This window comes from Sceloporus occidentalis, unplaced genomic scaffold (assembly GCF_023333645.1).
Source record: "Sceloporus occidentalis isolate IW3139 unplaced genomic scaffold, rSceOcc1.0.p SCAF_2, whole genome shotgun sequence".
Taxonomy (NCBI): domain Eukaryota; kingdom Metazoa; phylum Chordata; class Lepidosauria; order Squamata; family Phrynosomatidae; genus Sceloporus; species Sceloporus occidentalis.
The window spans coordinates 170,519,203-170,540,195 of NW_028316982.1; the positions used below are offsets into that span (position 1 = coordinate 170,519,203).

Sequence of the window (20,993 nt, forward strand, 5' to 3'; positions counted from 1 at the left end):
CAAGTTAGGGGTGGCTGGATTAGAGCTTTCCTGATTTCATCAGGGCTTGGATGAAGGCACCCACTGCATGGCAAAATACTTATTCATGTCTCATTTTATTAAGCCAAGACAAAGTTGTTCCAGTGGAGCCATGGTCTGAATTTTTTGTATTCTCCTTTCATTTAATGATGCTAGTTTGGTTCATTCAGCTTTCTTTCAGAATGCATGGGGAGCCTATGGCGGGTTCCACACTGCCAAAAAGTACATGCTCGGCACGTACTAGGGTTAGGAAGGGGCGTCCTTTCCGGACGCCCCTAACCCTAGTACGTGCTGAGCACGTACAAAATGGCAGCACCCATTCTACATGGGTGCCGCCATTTTGACGTAGCAGATGCTTAGCATCTGTACGTCTTGGCGCCATTATGATGCTGCAAGTGCGCCAATGGCGCTTTGCAGCATCATAATGGCGCCGCAAAAAGAAGCCACTTTTTGTGGCTTCTTTTTGCTGCGTCGAGGAGCCGCATGGTTTGTCCACTGCGGCTCCTTCGCGCAGCAAACACCGGCGCCAGCAGACCTCCCTTTTGGGCGGTCTGTAAAGCACCCATGTCTTGAACATGATAAAGTATTAAATATAGCCATCATTTAAGAATGTTTAGAGAAAATGGCTGACATGCCAAATGTATACTGGATAAGAGAGTGAGTGGCTGATGTGAATGCCAGTCATACACCAGCTGTTCTCAGCCGCTCTGAGACAAGCATTTTCCATTCAGAGCCAAAAGCAGAGAAGAAGAAACAGTAACAGTACACTAGCGTGATGTAGTGGTTTGAATATCGGACTGCGACACTAGAGATCAAGGTTTGGTTCGCTGCTCAGCCATGGAAACCTACTAGGTGACCTCGGGCAAATCACATACTCTGCCCCAGAAAAATCAGTGATAGTTTTGCCTTAGGGTCGCCATAAGTCAGAAACTACTTGAGGGCACACAACAAGGAGAAACAGAGGATTTCATTTCATTTTTTAAAAACTATATATAGAGGTGACAGAGAACTTTAAAACTTTGGGGAGAAATGGATCAGAAGAAGAGAGAATCGGAAGAGCAAAGTACTGTCCTAGGCAAAGTCAAGAAAAATAAATGGAGGGAACTATAGCAGCACCAACCCATAAATACAGAAACTTGGGTCATTTAATCCTGCCTTCCTGGGCAAAGGAGATAGCCCATTTTTAGGTATCTCCTCACATCAAATAGGGAAGTATTTTTAAAGCCATTTTCATGGTGGCCTTAACATTTAAGGTGGTGTCAAAAGCTTTCATGGCCGGCAACCATAGTTTTTTGTGGGTTTTTCAGGCTATGTGGCCATGTTCTATAAGAGTTTATTCCTGACGTTTTGCCAGTACCTGTGGCTGATATCTACAGATGCTGGCGAAACGTCAGAAATAAACTCTTATAGAGAACATGGCCACATAGCCCGAAAAACCCACAAAAAACTATTGAAGGTGGCCTTCGAGTCTTGCTGTATCAGCACAACAGTACAATAGGGTGTTACAGCTATGGATGGTACCAACAATAGGCTAACTTTAACATAGGCACTGAGGTTCAGATATTTATGATTAAAGCACAACATGTGAAGGAGGTGAAGCAGTTTCTTTTATTATGTTTTATATATTTTGAATATTATTTAACTACTGTAATGTTAGATCTAATATTTATGTATGGAACAGTGCAAATGTGTACTCAAAAGATGCCAGGTTTTTAATTTCTTCTTCTGGAACTAACATATAATCAATATTTTATCCTGTTAGCTGGATCCATCTGTTATGGAAGCACTTCCATCTGATATCCGAGAACAAATTGAGCAAGTGTATTCCCTTCAACAAGCAGAAACAAACAACACTAGCAAAAAGGAACCAGTAAATGGATTTGACTCTAGCTTTCCATCTGAGCCAGTGGGAGCCCTCCTCTTACAAATACCAGATCTCAAAGAATCGGGCAATGATACGGGAATCAATATAATAGCTCTACCAGCATTTTCACAGGTAAATAGTGATAAAATAGTGGCTGGAATCCTGCATTGAAAAGAGGTAGTGGAATTTTATGCTCATCAAGTTAGGGCTTATTGGCACTATGCTGCCTTGTTACAGACTTGCAACATGGCACAGCCAAATGTGCAACCATACAGTCAGTGTGCATTGATGTGTGTGGCATTGCACATTGGCACTACTTGTGTCACTCCCAGTTTCAGTAAACCAACTGAACATGGCTGTTATGCATTGGCCCAAAATGTTCACCTGCTTGGGTAAGGCACCAACATGATCCCAGCCATTGTTTGCTTAATTATATGTTAGTAGACTATTGCATATAAGATGAATTGGTTACTATAAGAAATTTCTTGTGTATTTTTCATGACTTTGAAGAAAATTCTACTTATCAAGCTACAATAGCACAAAGCCTGTTGTATCATAAATGGAAATTAAAACAGAGTATAAACCATTATCTTATACCGGAAACAAAAGTAAGGAAAACAAACATTGATCCCACACACCAATGATGTATAATCACTAATTGATGCTTCATTGTTTAGGTGGACCCTGAGGTTTTTGCTGCACTGCCTTCCGAGTTGCAAGAGGAGCTTAGGCAGGCATTTGACCAAAGGCAAAAAAATACAGTGACCATCTGCCAGCAGCCAAATGCCACTGGTAAGTCTGCAGCTACAGCTCTGTCAAATAGCAATCATTTCACAGTCTTTCCAGGAACTTAAACTTGTCCATTTAGTCAATTTAATAAAAACCACTGAATCAAGATAATCTCTTTAATCATGAAGTTCTGCATAACTTTGGCTGTTTATCCTTTCCTTTCCAGTATCAAAGAATCTTTTGCTGAACTTGAAACCAGGTATAAAACACAAGAAAAAAAGTAAGGAAAAGAACCAAGTCAGCCCAGTAAAAAAACACCACAGCCCTTTGAAAAACAAGCTCTTTGGAAGCCCTGCAAAAAATATGAATAATTCTACTGGAAGCCCACAGAAATTAATGGATGATTTTTTAAAACAGGAAGGAGCTGCCACTGAAAACTCTCAGGTAACATGATCACAAGCAAATACAGACTCAGATAACTTTTAACTCAGATGTCACATTTGGGGGTCTGTCGTTTTATTTTAATACTGCTTAAGGTTTGCAGTTGAGAAGCTATGAAGAAGAAATTCACATACATACTATCAGTATATTTTGTGTCTGAATAGATGGAACCAGTGCAGACCACTGCAAATACTGCCAGCCCATCCATTTCACAGCCATTATTGTCTGCTGCTACTAGGCCTCAGGCCCCCAATCTAGCTGGAGCTGTAGAGTTCAATGATGTAAAAGCATTACTCAAGGAATGGATTACAACTATATCAGGTAAGCATGTGGTTACATTTATTTATAATGCAAGAGCTATGGAATGTAGCAGGATGGTGCTTGTAAATAAACTTTGTTTGGATGAAACAGATTTTTTAAAAAATTATTTTAAAGTACAAATTACAAAGCTTCATAGCTCTCTTAGGTGCCACCAACTGCAATTTAATAAAAGGGATTGCATTCTAGGGAGCCCTGTTTCTTCCTTTTTGGACAGAAATGTATTGCCACCTTGTTGCTGAAAGAAAAGGGAAGTGCTACATTAGCAGTATTATGCTCAACCAAATATTTACTCATGGCATAGTGAAAGGATATTCCTATGTATCCACCACTAGTTGACTCTACCCATCCTGTAATGTTCAGGGGTTGAACTGTCTGAAGGTACATCATAAAACATGCCTTAATTGTGTCACCTGGTACTTGCATGATATTCAAAGATTGCAAAAAAACAGAAAGCTGCCCACATGTGCCATCATTCAGTTGTTCCTTGAATCTTTGATAGATCCATCATTCAGTGGTTCCTTGAATCTTTGATAGATCACATCATCACCACACAAGGATTAGCAATAATTGAAATCTGATGTGGTCAGAAAAGTGGAGTAATTGATGTGTGGAAGATGAGTGCTTGTTGTGACAGGTGTAGTCCTAGTGCCATACCTTGTTAAAAACTTCAGAGTGTTCATGGTTTAAAGGCAAGTTTGTCTGGGGCTGGGAGGGAAGGGTAGAGAACTACACAGGACTATACGTGATTGGGAATATGTATCCAAAAGCAACTCTTTCCCAGCAGCAAACAATTGGAGATTTTAAGTTGTCTGGTACTCAGTCCTTTTCTAGAAGAAGCATTTTTTAAATCCCATATTGACTCTGGTTTGCCAGATCCTATGGAGGAAGATATTCTACAAGTTGTGAAATACTGTACTGATCTGATTGAAGAAAAAGATCTAGAAAAGCTGGACCTGGTCATAAAGTATATGAAAAGGTAGCATTATTTTGGGTTTCAGTTCACACTTCTCTGGTTGGTGTAAGGCTGTATCCACACATTGGGTTATGTCCATGACTGCCTAGACAGGGAATAATGATTTTAAAATCTGCACAGTAACTGGCCCCTCTGTTTCCTCCTGTCTCACCCAGAAGGGAACTGTTTCTTACTCTTAACTCTAGACATTTCCCATTCTCTTTTTCTAAGGGTTTCTCCACTAATTTTTGGTCATATAGACTATAAAAAAGTAGCTGAATTAAACCAACACTTCTGGCAAAAAAATGGTATGCCACTGAAAATGCATTGTGGAAGCTTGGGTGGAAGGAAGGTAACCTATATATATATTCCTTTTTCTTGCCCATTCCTTTATGCTCTAAAAAGCATGGATGAGCAATTTGGGCCCCTTCTCTGCCTTAGCCAACAATAAACATTGCAGTCTATCAGATGTTCTGGTCTAACATCCTTTTTATGGAGAATGTGAATATTTGTAGTAGTAATGGTTGTTTTCTTTTGATTCTAAAAATGGGTCCTTTTCTTTCCTATAGGCTAATGCAACAGTCTGTGGAATCAGTTTGGAACATGGCATTTGACTTCATTCTTGACAACGTTCAAGTGGTTTTGCAACAAACCTATGGAAGCACATTAAAAATTATGTGAAGTGAGCTTTTAGAAAAGGGTGTGGTGAGAGCCTGGTGCTCTCTGGTAGCTGTGCCATAAGTGCTTGTGAGGTATTTGCAAAGTGCATGATAGTAAAGCTAAGTTTTTATAAGTTGAATTTTTTTTAAGGAAGAAAGTGTTTTGTACATTTCCTTTCAATAAAGTGCCAAAATTTGTCAGTATTGCATGTAAATAATTGTGTTCAAATTCTTTTATTGTAGTATAGAATCTATTTACAAAATGTTTGTTTATAAAGGTTTTATGGATTTTTACAGTGAAGTGTTTACAGTTGTTTAATAAAGAACTGTATGTAATTTGTACAGATTCTGTTGTTTTGTTACTCCCTTTCTAACATAGGTAAATGGCTGGGTTGGGCAAGTTAACATTTGCTTGGCAACCCAATTACTGTGATAAGGCTGTATGTTGGAATATAAGGATGGAGAATCTGGGCCTCTCCTGTTTTCTCAGGCTACAACATCTAGTCTGCAGGCCAGGCCAGGCATCAATCTGACAAGTTCTGGAGGACTGCATGTTTCCCTTACCATGGATTTAAAGGCATTCTTTCATGCAAACACCTCAGAAAGTTTAGGAGCTGTGACAGAAATAAACCATTAGGAAAACAGAAGATTTTGTCTGCCTTCCCTGACCACCACTTGCAAGACCCTGGGAAAGGGGCAGCTGCTAATGGAGCATAATAACAGCATCTATGACTAGGAATAGGCTAACAAGTGCTAGTGGCTTAACACTCATTCTGCAGTTGCAGAAATGAACTCATTACTTGAATCTCATTTGACAGACAGATCTGACCTTTAGCTAAGGACAGATGATATTGCAAACGAGGCCAGTTGCTCTCCATGGTCTGTCGTGGCTCCTCTAGATGATAATGTGTAGCCTCAGTCTGTGGTGGGCTACGTTTGCTTACAAAGTAATATTGTAGTGCAAACATGAGTTTTACTATGCAGAAGCCCACTGTGGCCAGTTCACATAATTATTGAAACATATACAATAGGCCCTCCACATTCACAGGGTTAGCTGACCAAGACCCCCATGAATAAGGAAAAAGCGTGAATAGACCACCACCACTCATGTGGCAGCCATTTCCAGGATAGGAGGGACGCCAGGACTGGAGGACTCCTTTCCTCCACCCCTCCTATCCTGGAAATGCTTGCCAGGTTTAACATTCATGAATAACCAAACCCGCAAATGTGGAGGGCCGACTGTAGCTATCGAATGTACCTATCAACTGTACTACATGATGTATGTGATGCAGATGCTCTGAACCTGATTTTGTCCTACAATTAACATTTGGCACGGACTCAGATTACTGTAGCTGTACCAACGATTATGAATTTGTAAGATTGTATTTTAATCAGACCCTGGGTAACCTCTGAGAACACTTCAGCCATTATACTCATGAGAGATCACTTGTACGAGCAGTTGTTTATGGGAATAAGTCAGCTGCAGTAACAGACGCACTTCTTCTCACACAACCCAGAAAGTGCTTTTCTTACTACAGAAACAGCTCTGACATTGCTGTTTGTAGAATGCTCACAGAGGGAAAGAGATCCTTGCTATAGCACAATGACTGTAGCTAGGCTGCAGTGCTGTAATTATGGGCAGTATAACACTAGTACTAGGGCCTCAATTAGGCTGCTGGCTCCATGATCCTGCTCAGCCTGCACCATTCTTGGGTTGATTTAATACACTCGTCTGTTTCAGAACTTGGAATTATGATGCACATCAATACTAGTTTTTCAGGATGAGATCAAGACTGCCGCAACCACAGAGGACAGATCAAGTTGCTCCTGCCCTGCCACACATCATTCTAAGCACTGGTGCACAAGCATTTATTTAAATATTTTCATCCCACCTTTCTACAGGAATGTGTACTTAAGAGAACGCTTTCAAATGTTAAAGCTCAAACACTTAAAACTAAATGTTGACAGCTCAAATGCATGCATGCTGTGCTGCCTGCACTGGAATTAAATTAACCAGTTAATATCCATTTCCTTTATTTGCAGCTCAGCAATGATTACAGTTTATGAAATCTGGCAAACTGTACAAGCAGTAAAAGGCAGCCAACTATGCTTTACATCATTGTTTCACACAAAACAAATACAGATACCAAATTACCTAATTTTTCTATCTGAAATTTCTATAGGCACAAAGCAGAAGAATGTTGAAAAATCAATGTGGGGGGGGGGGGGAGGTTTGCATAAATAAACATTTCTTACATCAAAAGAAGTCCAAGAATCACAAAGTCTGCAGGAGTTTGGTTAATCAAAATACTGCAGTATTGATCCTACTAGTATAAAAGTGAAAGCTGAGTTCTGTAATCAAAATTTTGTTTTCTTTTTATTTTTGGGATGTGAGTTGGGAAGGGCAAACTTTAAAACAGTAGCCAGTATAAAGGGAAGGGCAGTGGGAAAGGTGCACAGGCACAATGGAACCACAGGGACATGTAAATTGACCACTGTCAAACCAGTGTAAGGTACTTGGTTTCTCATGGAAAACATTATCCACATTTTTCCCCAGATATTAATTAAATCCAGCAGCATATTAATTATAAGCTGTTGGCAATTTTTGTGATAGGAATTGTGGGTTTATGCTAGCCATTGCCCATTGTTTAACAGAACTTAGATGATTTCAAATACTTTCTTTAGCTCCACAATAAGCTGCCAGTCAGACTTCTGCATTTCATCTCTGAACCAGTCCTTCAGGGCATCAATAGACTGACGACTAATCTGTAAACAGAACATAAGAATACATTGGCACAGAATACATATAAGAAAAAACCTTCATCCTCAAGTTCTCAAGCTGCAAGACCATTCACTGACACCAATTAAATAGATGTCATCTTCTGATTTTGATTTTTTTAAAAACAAAAAAAAAAGTCATTAGTTTTTCAAGCATGTCTCACCCTTAAGGTTTCAACTACAAACCATCAACACATTAAGTGTGAAAATCTGATCAAATAAATTTCTGTTCTTGCAATGTAGATATAATATGTTGACAATGCATACTATGTGATCCAATCAAGACTGCAATCCTGTATCCACTTAACCTGGGTGAAAACTAATGGGAACCTGTATTATGGAGAAGAAGCATAAGGCCCTGCCAGATGGAACCCCACTTCATTTTCTGGCAGGGCCCACCATTCTGCAGCCCATCTCCAACACAGCTATTTAGTGGTTGGTGAGATACAGATGAAAAGCATTCAGCTATGTTTTGACAGATGTGCACATAATGGAGATAGCATCATCCAAAAACTCCTGGGGGCCTGGAGGTTGATACTGTGTGTGTGCATTGAGTCAACAGAAAATGGCTGGACCTTTCTTAGCTGTCTTGTCCTCCTCCAGCCACTAAATGTCCATGTCAGGTGGATCCCAGCAGCAGAACAGTGAGTCCAATCATTGCGCAGGGGAAGTAGCGAATACTACTGTGCAGAGGAGGTAGTGAATACTAATGGCATGGCTGCCATTAGGGACAAATGCACTGAAGTCTTCCCTCCCTCCCTGATGCACATCTGGCTCTACCAATGTGCATCAATACTCCCTAGCCTATGTCCCATTGGGCAACAGGTCCCACTGCATCTGCCACTTTGCTGGCTCTGTTACATAGTAATGTAACAGAAGCCCCTTACTGAATATGGATATTGTGAAACAGCCGAATTCTACTTCCTGAGAGGTAAGTCAATTTATAAAGACCTAAGTGAATTCTGGCTATACACAGACATAAATTGGACTTAATCCCATGTATGCCACCAGCAGGATACCAGCCAATGTTAAGGATTGCACTGCTTGAGTATATTAAAAAGCCATCAGCAGTTTAGTTGGAGCACATCAAGGTCAGTGCACTCCAGGCTTTCCAAACTAATGTTCGGTTTCTCTTGACAAGATGAGGGAGGAGTGGTGGTGCCTATTCTTCAGTTCTTCCTATTTCCTCCCTTAAACTATTCTCCACCCACTGCTTGCAGCAGGAATAAGGCTTGTAATCTTCCCCTGTATTAAGAACAGGTCAGAGGACTGAAGAGTCAAAAATCTGGACTCCACCCATATCATGTCTTAATCCTCTCCCTTCTCCAATGCCAGCTGGGAGAGGATAGTAGATCTTTACACAGGAGTTAGGAAAGGTAAAAATCTGAAGCTGACATTTTCTCTGCCTTCAGAGGTAGAGATATTATTTTTCTTGCATCTAACCCTAGCACTGTGCCTTAAAATCCACTGATTTCAGCAAGAGAGAAAAGTATATACTCATTTTTTTCACATAGAGAAAACTGCTGTAATTTAGCAGAATCAGTCTTCCCATTCAAAAAGCAGGCTGAGTGAAATCTAATCACATCAGTAGTTTAGAAAGACCCAGATTTTTGTGATAAACTAAGGCTTTTGTTCCCTGGAGAAATGGATGTGCTAAAGTTTCAGCGGAGCATCAAATTCCTCCAAACTATTTACACATCAGTAATTCAGTTGGTCTGTGCATATAACAGCAGAGAAGACATGCAAAAATCAGCAGATTGCATTACTACTGTATGTGATAAGTTTATCGTTATCATTCTAATAATATAGATCTTAAACACAGACATATATTTTTGCTATTAAACTATTCTTACACTGCAAGTGTAAGACAGCTGTTTTAAAATTCATAAGAAAATACAAAAAACAGGAAAAACAACAAAAACAATTACCATTGGAATTCAGTAGCAAGAAACCTACAGTAAAAAACAACAACAAGAAAACACAAAGAGGCCCCATAAAGACAGGCCAAAATAAAGCTGCTTCGGGTCACTTTGGATGTATGCTTTTTAAATGATTCATGTGTTCTAAGAGACTGGAAGCCACACCAAAGCTACACTCCAGTCCTAAGGACTGGAGCATGGCTTTGGCACAGGTTCTGGACTCTTAGGACACATGCATCATTTAAACAGCATACCTCCAAAGTGACCCGAAGCAGCTTTATTTTGGCCTGTTTGTATGGGCCCAGAGTTTCTATGAAAAGAACTGTTTGTGTGGGGACCCTTGTAGATGCTGCATGAAGCCTGTGGTTTACACTTTGCCATCTCTTTAAATTCGTGCCAGAAATCAGCATGGACAAAATTAAGTTCAAATTTTAATATACATTCACTGCAGCATGCCTCAGTTAATACCTCTAGCATTTCAAACCAGTTTTAATGCCATAGGAGTAACTTACAATAATCTAATTTAAATGCTACTGCAACAGTAATTGCCATGACTAGATTTCTACTCACTAAAAGGATTTACTGATATACCAGCCTACACTGGTAAAACCATATTTAGACCAACTACTGCCCACAAATATTTCAATTATGATAAGGGTGAAGATGTGAGTCTAAATTTTCAGAGTAAATATAGCCCCATTTTGAAAAAGTCCCACTTTAGATTTATGCAACTAAAAAAAACCCCAAAAAGCCTTACCTTGCTCACAAGTATATCTGTTGCTTCAAAATGTCGCCCAAACATTTTAGGTGCCTCACCAGGAATAGGCTCTATTTTCACACATACTTCTTGGCCTTTTTTTGCTACATCCACTTGTTTGTGGTTTATTTCAATACTTGTAACTATTCCAATATCAATGAACTGTAGGGAAAAAGAGAATCCTTTTTTTAAAATTATCATGAATTTATAGAATTGCAGACATTATACTATAAGGAGTATAACAGAAATAATAAAGTATTCAAAATTTGGCTAGTCTTTGTTTAACCACAGCTTTCCAACAGAAGATCTTGAGGATAATTAATACTGCTTCTACTACACTGCCTATTGTGTATTATACAGTCGGCCCTCCCCACAGGGAGCTTACACAGAAGGCAAGCCCCAGCAGAAGTAATGGGGCACGCACCCACATCGCACCCTCGTGCCGCACCACATGCGTGCCCCACCCATCATTTTCTATGGGGCTTGAGCATATGCTCTTTTCCCCATATATGGGTGGGGGGCGAAATGGATCCCCCATCTATGGAGAGGGTGGACTGTACATGAAAACATGCAATAAAAGATCTCGGTCTGGATTTTCACATTACCTCTAGTCCATTGGAGCCACAGCAGTTTTACTTCACAGTACTGAATTGCACAAGGTAGTCAGCAAGACTATGCTGGGGAGTCTACACAGATGCTGCCTTACAAGACTTATAAATATGCACACTAACTTATAATTTACAAAGAACATCTTTTAAAAATGAACACACCTGTAGTCAATATTATATTCTCAAGGCGTCAGAATTTCTGAGCACCACCACTGACCATTTATTTAATGTTTTCAGAAAATATTTCTCCCTCTATCAAATTTAGATTCCAAGTAGAAGATTTAGGAATAATAATAATACAGTTGGCCCTTCTTCTGCACAGATTCAAGCATCCATGGTTTGAAAATATTCAAAAAAAAAGTTTCAAATATCAAACCTTGATTTTCCATTTTTTATAAGGGACACCATTTTGCTATGTCATTATATTTAATGGGACTTGAGCATCCACAGATTTTGTTATCCACGGGGGACCTTGGAACCAAACCCCAGTGTATAACAAGGGTCCACTGTATTCTACTGCCAGTAATATTCAATTACCAGTCAAGGTAAAGGAAAGATTCATCAGTATAAACCTAGTTTCGAATCTAATCTTGCTTTCTTATGCAAACTGCTAAATATTGAGTCTCCGTCATCCAAAATGCTTGGGACCAGAAGTTCTTTTGGATTTCGGAATGCCTGTATTTTTATATACATACATAATGAGGTATCTTGGAGATGAGAACCAAGTCTAAACACAAAATTCATTTATGTTTCATGTACACCTTATATACATATGCTGATGGTAATTATATACAATATTTTCAATAATTTTGCACATGAAACAAAGTTTGTGTACACTGGACCATCAGAAAACAAATGTGTCACTATCTTAGCCATCCATGAAAAAAGTTTTGGTTTTAGGAATATTTCTCCTTTCATAATTCCAGGTAAGAGAGACTAACCTGTATTTGGTTCTTAGTTGTTAACATCAGAAATTACTAGGTACAACAGTTCCTCTATCTTTTCATCAACCCAAAGTAGCATGATGAAGAATGCAATGACACTAAGTCTGCCTAGTACAGAGCAAAACATCAGTTAAATTTCCCTCTAAGGAAATACTTACATTTTTACTAGGTACACACATCGGCGTTCCTTGTTTTACCTGACCAGCTTCTACAAGGACTCCCATCACAATTGGATCACGAGAATTAAAAATAAATTGAGGAAGTATTTTCATTTTACAAGGAAATACTGCTATATGTCTAAAAGGGAGGGAAAGAAGTAGTTCAACATGCAATCTGAAAATCACTTGTAAAGCATATCCAAATATTTATTATTGTATCCAACTCCGAACTGCCTTGACTAAAAGAAACTCCTTCCCATAATGCTGTCTCTAGTTAAACAGTTCTCAACCCATACAAAGTCCCCTGAACTGCCCGTGTTTGGTGAAGACAAACAGTAAATGGATTCAGACAACCATTTATCAAGCAGTAACATACTGGGATGTAAATATAACCACTTGTTCAACAACTCTTAATAGCCCAAGAAAGCACCCATTCTACCCATGTTTTATTACATCTTCTATTGCCTTGGTCCCCAAACGGTGCCCTTTAAGAGATTTTGGACTTCAGCTCCCAGAATCCCAGACCATTGGCCAACATGGCTGATTCTGGGAGCTGAAGTCCAAAATCTCTTAAAAGGGATGGTTTGGGGACCACTGCTATGCTAGAATCTTTCTTAACATCAGCAGAATTGAAAGTAACCATCAGATAGTTTTGTTTATAGATTAGTTGGTTATATTGGTTACCTGTAATACTCTACAAAGTGGTAAGGAGAATTTCATTACATGAGTGATTGCCACTATGGGTAACATTCTACATTCTACAAACTACTCAGTAATAAGTCCTTTCTGGGTTTTCTCCTTATTCAATGAAAGACATTCAAACATGCTTTGCTGCTTCCTGGATTGTGAAACAAATGCATAAACTGAAGTGCATCAAAATGTCTATATCAGAACAAAGTCTATCTTCCATTGCTTTCAGTGATGTACAGCCCCATTCTGGCACAATTATTAATGTGCAGGTATCTATTTTAATTTTGAAAACACATATATAGAGCTAGACTGAGATAAGAGAATTGATAAAAGTTTTATGCAGCATCTTGGTACTTGCATTAATAGCAAGTTATGACACATGGCAAGTCACTGTAAGATTTCATTTACTCCTACAAAACGGAATGGAACCTGGCCCTCAAAAGAAGTCTGTAACTTTACTATATGTGATATGCCAGGACATTTCAAAATTATGCAGAGTCTTAGAAGTACTATGTCAGGGATCAAAAGAGCAATTCACAGTTCATTATAGGACACAATACACCCTGGTTTTTCTTACTGATTTTTTATTGTTGGATGTGGATATTTTTAAACGGTAGCCCTGGGAAGCAATTTTAAAACTCCTCTCAGTTGTAGAGGCAAATAAAACTCTTCTCACCACTTTCACATTTTGTAACAGAACAAAAACTAAGTACAGGAAAACCACTTACTTGAATTCTTCTTGCTTCTGTTTTTTGTAGTCTTGCCTGTATTTTGTGAAGGCATCAAATAAGTGATAGATAATTTCAGCACTAAATATTCTAACTCCTAGACTATCAGCCATTTCCTGGGCATCCCGTTCAATCCTCACATCAAATGCTAAGATAACTGCATACCTAGAAAACAAAACCAGAATAAGAAGTTTATGTGATCAAGAACCATTAACAAAAAACACAGGAATAGTAACAACAACATGTTCTTTTTAAGTTACTTACTGAGGATCATGCTCCAACATAACTGATGCTTTCATAACATCCTTTTTATGAACAGGGCCTATATTGATTCCAGCATACTGTAAGAACAGAATGAGAGGAAGAAGTGTTTTCATTTCAGGAATATATTACACTATACTGCTGTACAAGAATTTCTGACAGTAAGGTGGAAAACTGGGTACTTACTGGCACTTCTGATGTTTTGAGAAATTCAAGTAATGCCTCTAAAGAGCCGAGAGTAGATGCTTGGACATAAACACCTTTCTCTTCTAACTTTATGGCATTCAGGGTTTGTTTCAATTCATGTATTAATTCATCCTTGTAATTAAAAAAAACATGTATTTCAGAGATCCTATTATCTCACTCTGTAAACTATCAGCATTGCTCTGGCCAAAATCAGTGATTTCCAATATTTCAGTCAGCACAATGTGCCACTGTATATACTATAACTTTGTTTACTCTAGATTATTATTGGTAACCATGTGGCATTTAAGATGCTGAAACTCCAACTGGACTGCTCTTCTCAGTGCTGACTGGCCTGTGAAATTGTTGTCCAACAACATCTGGAAGGCCACTGGAAGACTCCCGCCCCTGCTCTTGCTCTTACAGATGGCATAGCTTCATATCTGTGGCTTACAGCAGTGAAAACTCAAGTCATGAAAAATGCTTGCAGCTGGTAGCAGTGCCACAAGCAAAATGATAACCACAGAATGCCTATCACTTTGTAGAAGGTTTTGAATAAGAAATGGGAAATTTCAGTCCCTCTTCCCCAGACCCCTTTCTTCCCACCTCCACCACAATTCAACAGCAAAATTGATTATTAGTTTTTAAATCTGTTTTTTTCTAAACTATCTGGACAATAAAGGTAAGCTTTCAACTTGAAATAAAGGTATATTCTAATAATTCCTTGGGAAAAGTTCTTGATTGCTGAATTTGTTAACAATTTATTCCTGACTGTTCTTGGGCTGAAGCAGATTGGAGCTGCTCTTTCTAAAAACAGATTGGGGCTGTAGCAACCACACACCACGGCCCCAATCCACCTTCAGCCTGGCCAAAAAAGGAGTGGAAAAGATCTGCTCCTTCTTCAGCCGGCAAAAAGGTGGCTTTGGCTGTGCTGCCCCGGCTCCATGGTAGCTTCAAGCTGCTCCGGCAACATGTGGTGTATAAATCCTGTGCCAGTAGAGTGCCTTGAAGCCACCCAAATCTGGGGGCCGCCCAGCTTCTGGGCAGCTTCAAGGAGTCATTGCGACATGCAGCGCCTAAACACCACATGCCAATGACACCCTGAAGTGGGCATATTTGAGCCGTCTGTTCCAGCCCCTTATTTAATACAACTGAAACTTTCACACTGTGATAATCTGTCTGCTAATATTCTATCACAGTTCTTACAGGGATAGTCTATGTCTTACTTTAAGAACAGGAATTTCATCTTCTTTGTAAGCTACAAGCAGAGGTAAACCAGCCAATGTTTTCTCCAGGTCCTTTCCAAGAATCTTTACTCCCTGAGCAGCAGCAACATCTTTGTGCTTTTCATATGGGTTCTAAGGAGAGAGAAAGATAAACTTTAACACCTAGAAAGTTATTTTTAGCAGCTCTTTACCAGATGTCATCTACTGTTCTAGCCTGCTAAGTACAACCAGAAAATCTCTAGCATTCAATTTCTTGCCATTCATGACACAAGGTTCCTTGGACCTATAATGATTTATCTTTTATTAAACTCAGCTCTATGTGTAATTAGATTTTTAACTTATTCCACACAATGTCAAATAGTACCCAATCACCAATAAAAATCCATTCAAGTGTGATTACTTTCTGTAAATGTACCATATTTATAGCGGAAGGACAATTAAATAGCCATAGCACTGTTTAATTATTATTGGCTGATGTTGGCAACCATATATGTACGTAGCCACATGCACATCAAAGTCATACACAAAAAGTATTTGGTGGCTTTGACTCTCATTTGTATAAATCACTTAGAACACTTAGAAAGCTGAGATATTATGAAGTTGACCAAGCATTAAGAACAACTATGGGTATGTAATGAATGTCCATTTCTGTTTCAGAGTATACCATAAATGGCTTCTCTAAAATACTAAGATAAAGAAATTCAAGTTTGGCTCCCACTGCACATCACTATATCAAATGTATATGATATGCATTTGATGCATAGTGCTATATATTGGTAAAAGACTATGCTGCCATATTAGGATCTAATGAAGTCCCTGCCATTTTGTTGCATAACAAAACTCAACATCCTCTAGACTCTAGGATAATAAACACCAACATACAATTCAATAATAAAGGTTAAAAGCACACAACATACAATTTGACCATCTAGTTCTGTCAAAGGGCAGCTAAAATTAGTGCCAAACATAAATGGGGCCTTGTATTAAAAATAATGCAATATTATGCAAAAATTATGTGGGGAATATTTTCCATTGGAACAATATGAATCAATACAATATATTCAATATTTATATAAAGGTATATTTGTGTCCCATGCCTCACAAGGTCAAATGGCAAACAACGTAAGTCATTATAACTACTGCATATATTCTCAGTAATTTTGAATTTAGAAATTGAAAATACACACACACACACATATATGTGTTTGCCAAAAGGAGCACAGTGGTAAGCAGCAGGTACAAAAGGTTCTAGCCACTTTGAATCTTGTGCTGGGGGAATAAAATAAAATGAGATAAAATAAAAGTGTTGGTTAAGCGACCAAAGGGTTGGGCTGTATAGCAGCTCAAGATACAAAAGCCCCATTTCCAAAGCACTGTCCTTTTAGACACTCAATGGTATGCTGCTGTTGCTGCTGCACAGAGCAATCTATGCAAAAAAAAAAAAAAAAAAATAGTCCACATATTATGGATTAGTTTCCAGAGAGGCATAGACAGAGGAAACAGTAATGTCAAATATGCTAGGCACCAACAGTTTACTTCAGGTGTTCCTACTGCTTTCTTACCTTCACTCTTAGTTCTTTCATGGGTGGAGGTAAGAGTAGCCCTCTTATCTGTGTGACTATGGGACCTTCTACTCCAGGAACTATAATTGTATCTCCTTCTCTGAGACGCCCATTGATCAAAATAACATCTATTGTAGTACCCATACCAGGAAGTGCTTTGACCTAGAAGAAGAAGAAAGACACATACCATAAATGATCCATCTTAATCCATCATAATAATCAAGTATTGTTCTAGACCTATGTATCAAATTACCTCCATAACCTGAGCTCTCAGCTCTTCACAGTGTGCCAGCCTTTTACTTAACATGGTTTGTGTTAGCTCCACAAGAAGAGCTATTAAACTTCCCATACCGTCTCCCGTGTGAGCAGAGGTGGGAACCAGAGAAACAAATGTGCGGGGATCCTTATTTTCATAGTACAAAGCAGCATTCAGACCCTAAAACCAGAAGTACAGCATTACTGAAAAAAGCAAAAGGCAATAAACATCTCACTTTTAGTTAATATGGAAGACAGTCACACTATTAGAAATAATAGCATGTTACCTAACATCCAGTGTTTCTTAACAAAGGTATTAGGCTTTAGTTTGAGGTTTTATAATAATGCCCATATTACATTAGAAAGCTTCTGAATATTATCTATGCTGCTGGTTGTTATGGGTCTTAAAGCAGACTCCAATTTACAGTGATTCTATCACAAGGATGCCTTGGTAGGATTTTTTCACAGGAGGTTTGGTACTGTACTCCTCCAAGCCTCAGAGTGCAACTGGTCCAAGATCATCTACTGGGTTTCTGTGGTTGAGTAGGAATTTTGAACTCTGGATTCCCAGAGTCCTAGTCCAACACTAAATCACGATACTATACTGACTGTGGTGTTAGCTACTACTCTTAAAACATAAAGAACTCAATTCCAAAACATCCACACTGTATCACCTGCCTTCTCTAAGGGAAGGAAGAGACTTCACAAATTCTGCAGCTTCAGAAAATAGTATGAAGCTCTTCCTACAGCCACCAGATCTGGCTGAAGCTTTGGATTTGTTTTAGTTCTGCAACTGCCATGGGTTTGTTTTTCCTTGTATTTTGAAGTACCACTTGCCCTTATGAAGCTTTATAAATCTTCAACTGATGTTAATTACTAAGTTTACCTGCTGAGCAAACTCCACAATGATAGCTTTTGCACGTTCCTCAAATTCATCCTTGGTGTTTTTCTTCTGTTTCTTTAAAGTGATAGCTACATCTGTTTCAGGACTTTTTTTCCAGTCATATAACCTATCAATCTTGAAAAGAGAGATTTATAAACATCCACAATTTATCTGATTAAATCTGTGTAATCAGCACCAACTATAAGGAATAAAGTACCGTATTTTCCGGCGTATAAGATGACTTTTTACCCCCGTCTTATACGCCGGGTTGTGTTTGGCGCACCTCTCTGTCTCCGGGGTCCTTGTGGGTTCCTATCTCAGCAGCCACCGTGGCCGGGCTCTCTCTTGCCGCCATTGCTGGAAAAGGCGGCGGAGAAGCAGCTCCAGAGCCAGTCCGGTGGGAGAGGGCTGGTCAGGCCAAGGGAAAGAGCCGGCCCTTTATGCCTTGCCGCCGCCTGGGATACTCCGCTTCTCCAGCGGCTTCCACGGCTCCAGCAGCATCCGCGGCGTACCGGACTGCAGAAGGCCCTACTGCCACTTCTGACACCCACATTCCAGGCTTCCACAGAGGCCCCCTCAAGCCGGTGCATGTGGGTGCCAGACCCCCTTAATTACGCCTATAGGAGGCCAGGGCGCTGCCTGCATGCGACTTGGGGTCACCTTATACGCCCAGTTGCCTTATACACCGGAAAATACAGTAAGCAAATACAAAAGCATCTTACATTTAATATGCTCATAGCCTTCACATGCCAGTCACCTAGATAGCAACACATCTGCACTTAACACTTTTACACAAACATATATGCACACACACACCCCTACACTATTCTGTAAATGCAAGACTCCCTCTTCTCAGAAAATGTTGACTTTTTGTGAGGAAAAGAATGCTATCATCTCCCCACTTCCTTAGAATTAATGGAAGTGCAAGACTGGATGTCAAAATGCAGCTTTCATGAACAGAAACAATTACAATAAGGGTAATACTTATCTAGATTTGAAGGGAAAGTGCCACATCTCTGGTAATATTTTCATCTATTGCTTCAATTATAGAAGTCTTTATTTTAAAACCTGCAACGTTTTTCATGTACCAGAACTTTGAGTATTACAGGAAGTGATGACAGGCAAATGTACCTCTGCATATAGCTGCTACCACTTCCTGCAATCATTCCAATTTTAGAGGGGAACAATCTTGTTGTTTAAACACATACTGTTTCAAAAATGTCAACACACATGGGAAAGTTGGGATAATTTTCTGAAATACAGGGAAGCAGAGGGCACAAGAGTCCCCTTGCATGCGCATCCTTCAGCTTTTTCTCTTCCTGATGTAAGCCAGTATTGCTTTCATACACACATTGTGTTTATTTCAGAAAGGAAATTCAATACAAAAGGACACCAAAAATTTATAAGAATGCACTCATGCAAAAGTTGGACAATGAAACCTCCTAACTGCAATATGATTTTTTTTCAAAAAAAGTATTAAGTTCAACTCCTTTAGTTACTTAGGTAGTTAGTTAAGTTTATAGCCCTTCCCCCCCCCCATGCTGAACCCAAATATGCTTATTAGAACTTAAATATCTGAATTAATTCTGTGTCCATATAGATGTGAGAGCACACTGCAAATTCAGTCTTTCTATTTGCCCAAATTTCCACCCAAGTATTTTGCCTTTACTCTATCAGTTAAATATAGACAACTTTGCTATACAAGGCAAAGTTAAATCAAAAAGAGACTCTACCACAAAACCACCTAATAGAAGCAATTATTGTAACACAGATTTGATTGAAGTTCTGTAAGTAGAGTAAAGTAAGGATAAAAGCTCTACCCATTCTATAATTCAAGTTTATTCTGCACTGAAAACTGACATAAAGGATTTACTCTGAGGATTTAACATGGTGGAAAGAAACACAAGAACAACAGTTTCAACATGATGTGTGCGAATATTTTGAAAATCAACACATTTCAATGATCGGCCCAAAGGCACTTGGCAATGGTTACTAATATGATGACTGCATGCTCTTGCCAGGATCAGAGGTAACATTAGTTCAAAAAGCAAATGATGCTGAGCAACAGCAGGAGAAGGTTACTGCCTTTGTATCTGACTTTTGAGCTTTCTGTTGGTCTTTTTTGTTGTTGTTCTCATGGTGGAAGACAGGGAAAAATCATCTTACCTTGTTGAGTGCAACTACAAATGGACATTTTTTAGATTTCAGCAAGTTTATCGATTCAATAGTCTGTGGCTCCAAACCATGCATTATGTCAACTACAAGAATTGCAATATCACAGAGGGAACTTCCTCGATTTCGAAGATTGCTGCAACAATGGGGGGAGAAAGACACAGTTCACATACATAAAAGCAAAAGATAGCCAGAGAGATATGATCAATGGCTAGTCAATTAGGGTACTTTTCTAAAGCAAATTTTATCAAGTGATAGGACTAGTGGCTTGGGTGAGTCTATTAGAAACAAATATACTGTACAAGACATGGAGCAGATTATTACTGGAACACCCACACCCAACCAAAGTTCTGCTCCCACAGGTGTTTTTACATTAAATGGCCCAAAATGAGACTTCCAAACATAACTGATGGAACATTACCTGAAAGACTCATGTCCTGGAGTATCAATAATGAGCATTCCTGGAATCTTGACAGTCTCTCTGTCAAACTAACATTAAAAACATTAGCTATTGTGACACAGTAAATCAAAGTTTTGACAGCAGCAATAATTTATTTCAAGCACTCAACTCTGGCCTTTTTCAGAAGTACATAAGCATAGTACTCTTAGTTGTTATGCACCTTCAAGTCAACTCTCCCACTTACAGCAAATCTATTCTAGTATTTTCTCAGCAAGATTTATTCAGAGGTTTATCATTGCCTTTCTCTGAGGCTGAGAGAGTCTGACCTGCCCAAGGTCACCCAGTGACTATCTATGGCTGAGCACGGTCCTGGTCTGCCAGAGTGTTAGTCCAACATTCAACCCCATAAACTGCACATTAGCTCCCCATATCACTTGCAGTATCCATTATTTCAAAACAAAAAGCAATTCAGCTTTCAGTGTCCC

General features: G+C 39.1%; 2 protein-coding genes across 6 annotated transcripts in view; one reads left to right on the forward strand and one right to left on the reverse strand.

The window, feature by feature from the left end:
* REV1 (REV1 DNA directed polymerase) overlaps positions 1-5,301 on the forward strand; it is a 52,079-nt gene extending 46,778 nt beyond the window's left edge. For all 5 annotated transcript variants that reach the window (XM_089511443.1, XM_089511445.1, XM_089511441.1 and 2 more), the window contains 6 exons: positions 1,781-2,014; positions 2,560-2,674; positions 2,838-3,055; positions 3,217-3,373; positions 4,247-4,349; positions 4,895-5,301. In XM_089511443.1, coding sequence (XP_089367569.1) covers positions 1,781-2,014; positions 2,560-2,674; positions 2,838-3,055; positions 3,217-3,373; positions 4,247-4,349; positions 4,895-5,006 — 939 coding nt within the window. In that variant the 3' untranslated portion in view covers positions 5,007-5,301. The remainder of the gene's footprint in view (positions 1-1,780; positions 2,015-2,559; positions 2,675-2,837; positions 3,056-3,216; positions 3,374-4,246; positions 4,350-4,894) is intronic.
* Positions 5,302-7,001: 1,700 nt separating this feature from the next.
* The window catches only part of EIF5B (eukaryotic translation initiation factor 5B), a 40,542-nt gene continuing 26,550 nt past the window's right edge, over positions 7,002-20,993 (reverse strand). The window contains exons 13-24 of the mRNA XM_089511446.1: positions 20,530-20,597; positions 20,103-20,244; positions 17,940-18,071; positions 17,052-17,234; positions 16,799-16,960; positions 15,237-15,368; positions 14,014-14,145; positions 13,831-13,907; positions 13,567-13,731; positions 12,149-12,287; positions 10,439-10,600; positions 7,002-7,750 (exon numbers count right to left, since the gene is read on the reverse strand). Of these exons, the coding sequence (XP_089367572.1) occupies positions 7,643-7,750; positions 10,439-10,600; positions 12,149-12,287; positions 13,567-13,731; positions 13,831-13,907; positions 14,014-14,145; positions 15,237-15,368; positions 16,799-16,960; positions 17,052-17,234; positions 17,940-18,071; positions 20,103-20,244; positions 20,530-20,597 (1,602 nt within the window). The 3' untranslated portion in view covers positions 7,002-7,642. The remainder of the gene's footprint in view (positions 7,751-10,438; positions 10,601-12,148; positions 12,288-13,566; positions 13,732-13,830; positions 13,908-14,013; positions 14,146-15,236; positions 15,369-16,798; positions 16,961-17,051; positions 17,235-17,939; positions 18,072-20,102; positions 20,245-20,529; positions 20,598-20,993) is intronic.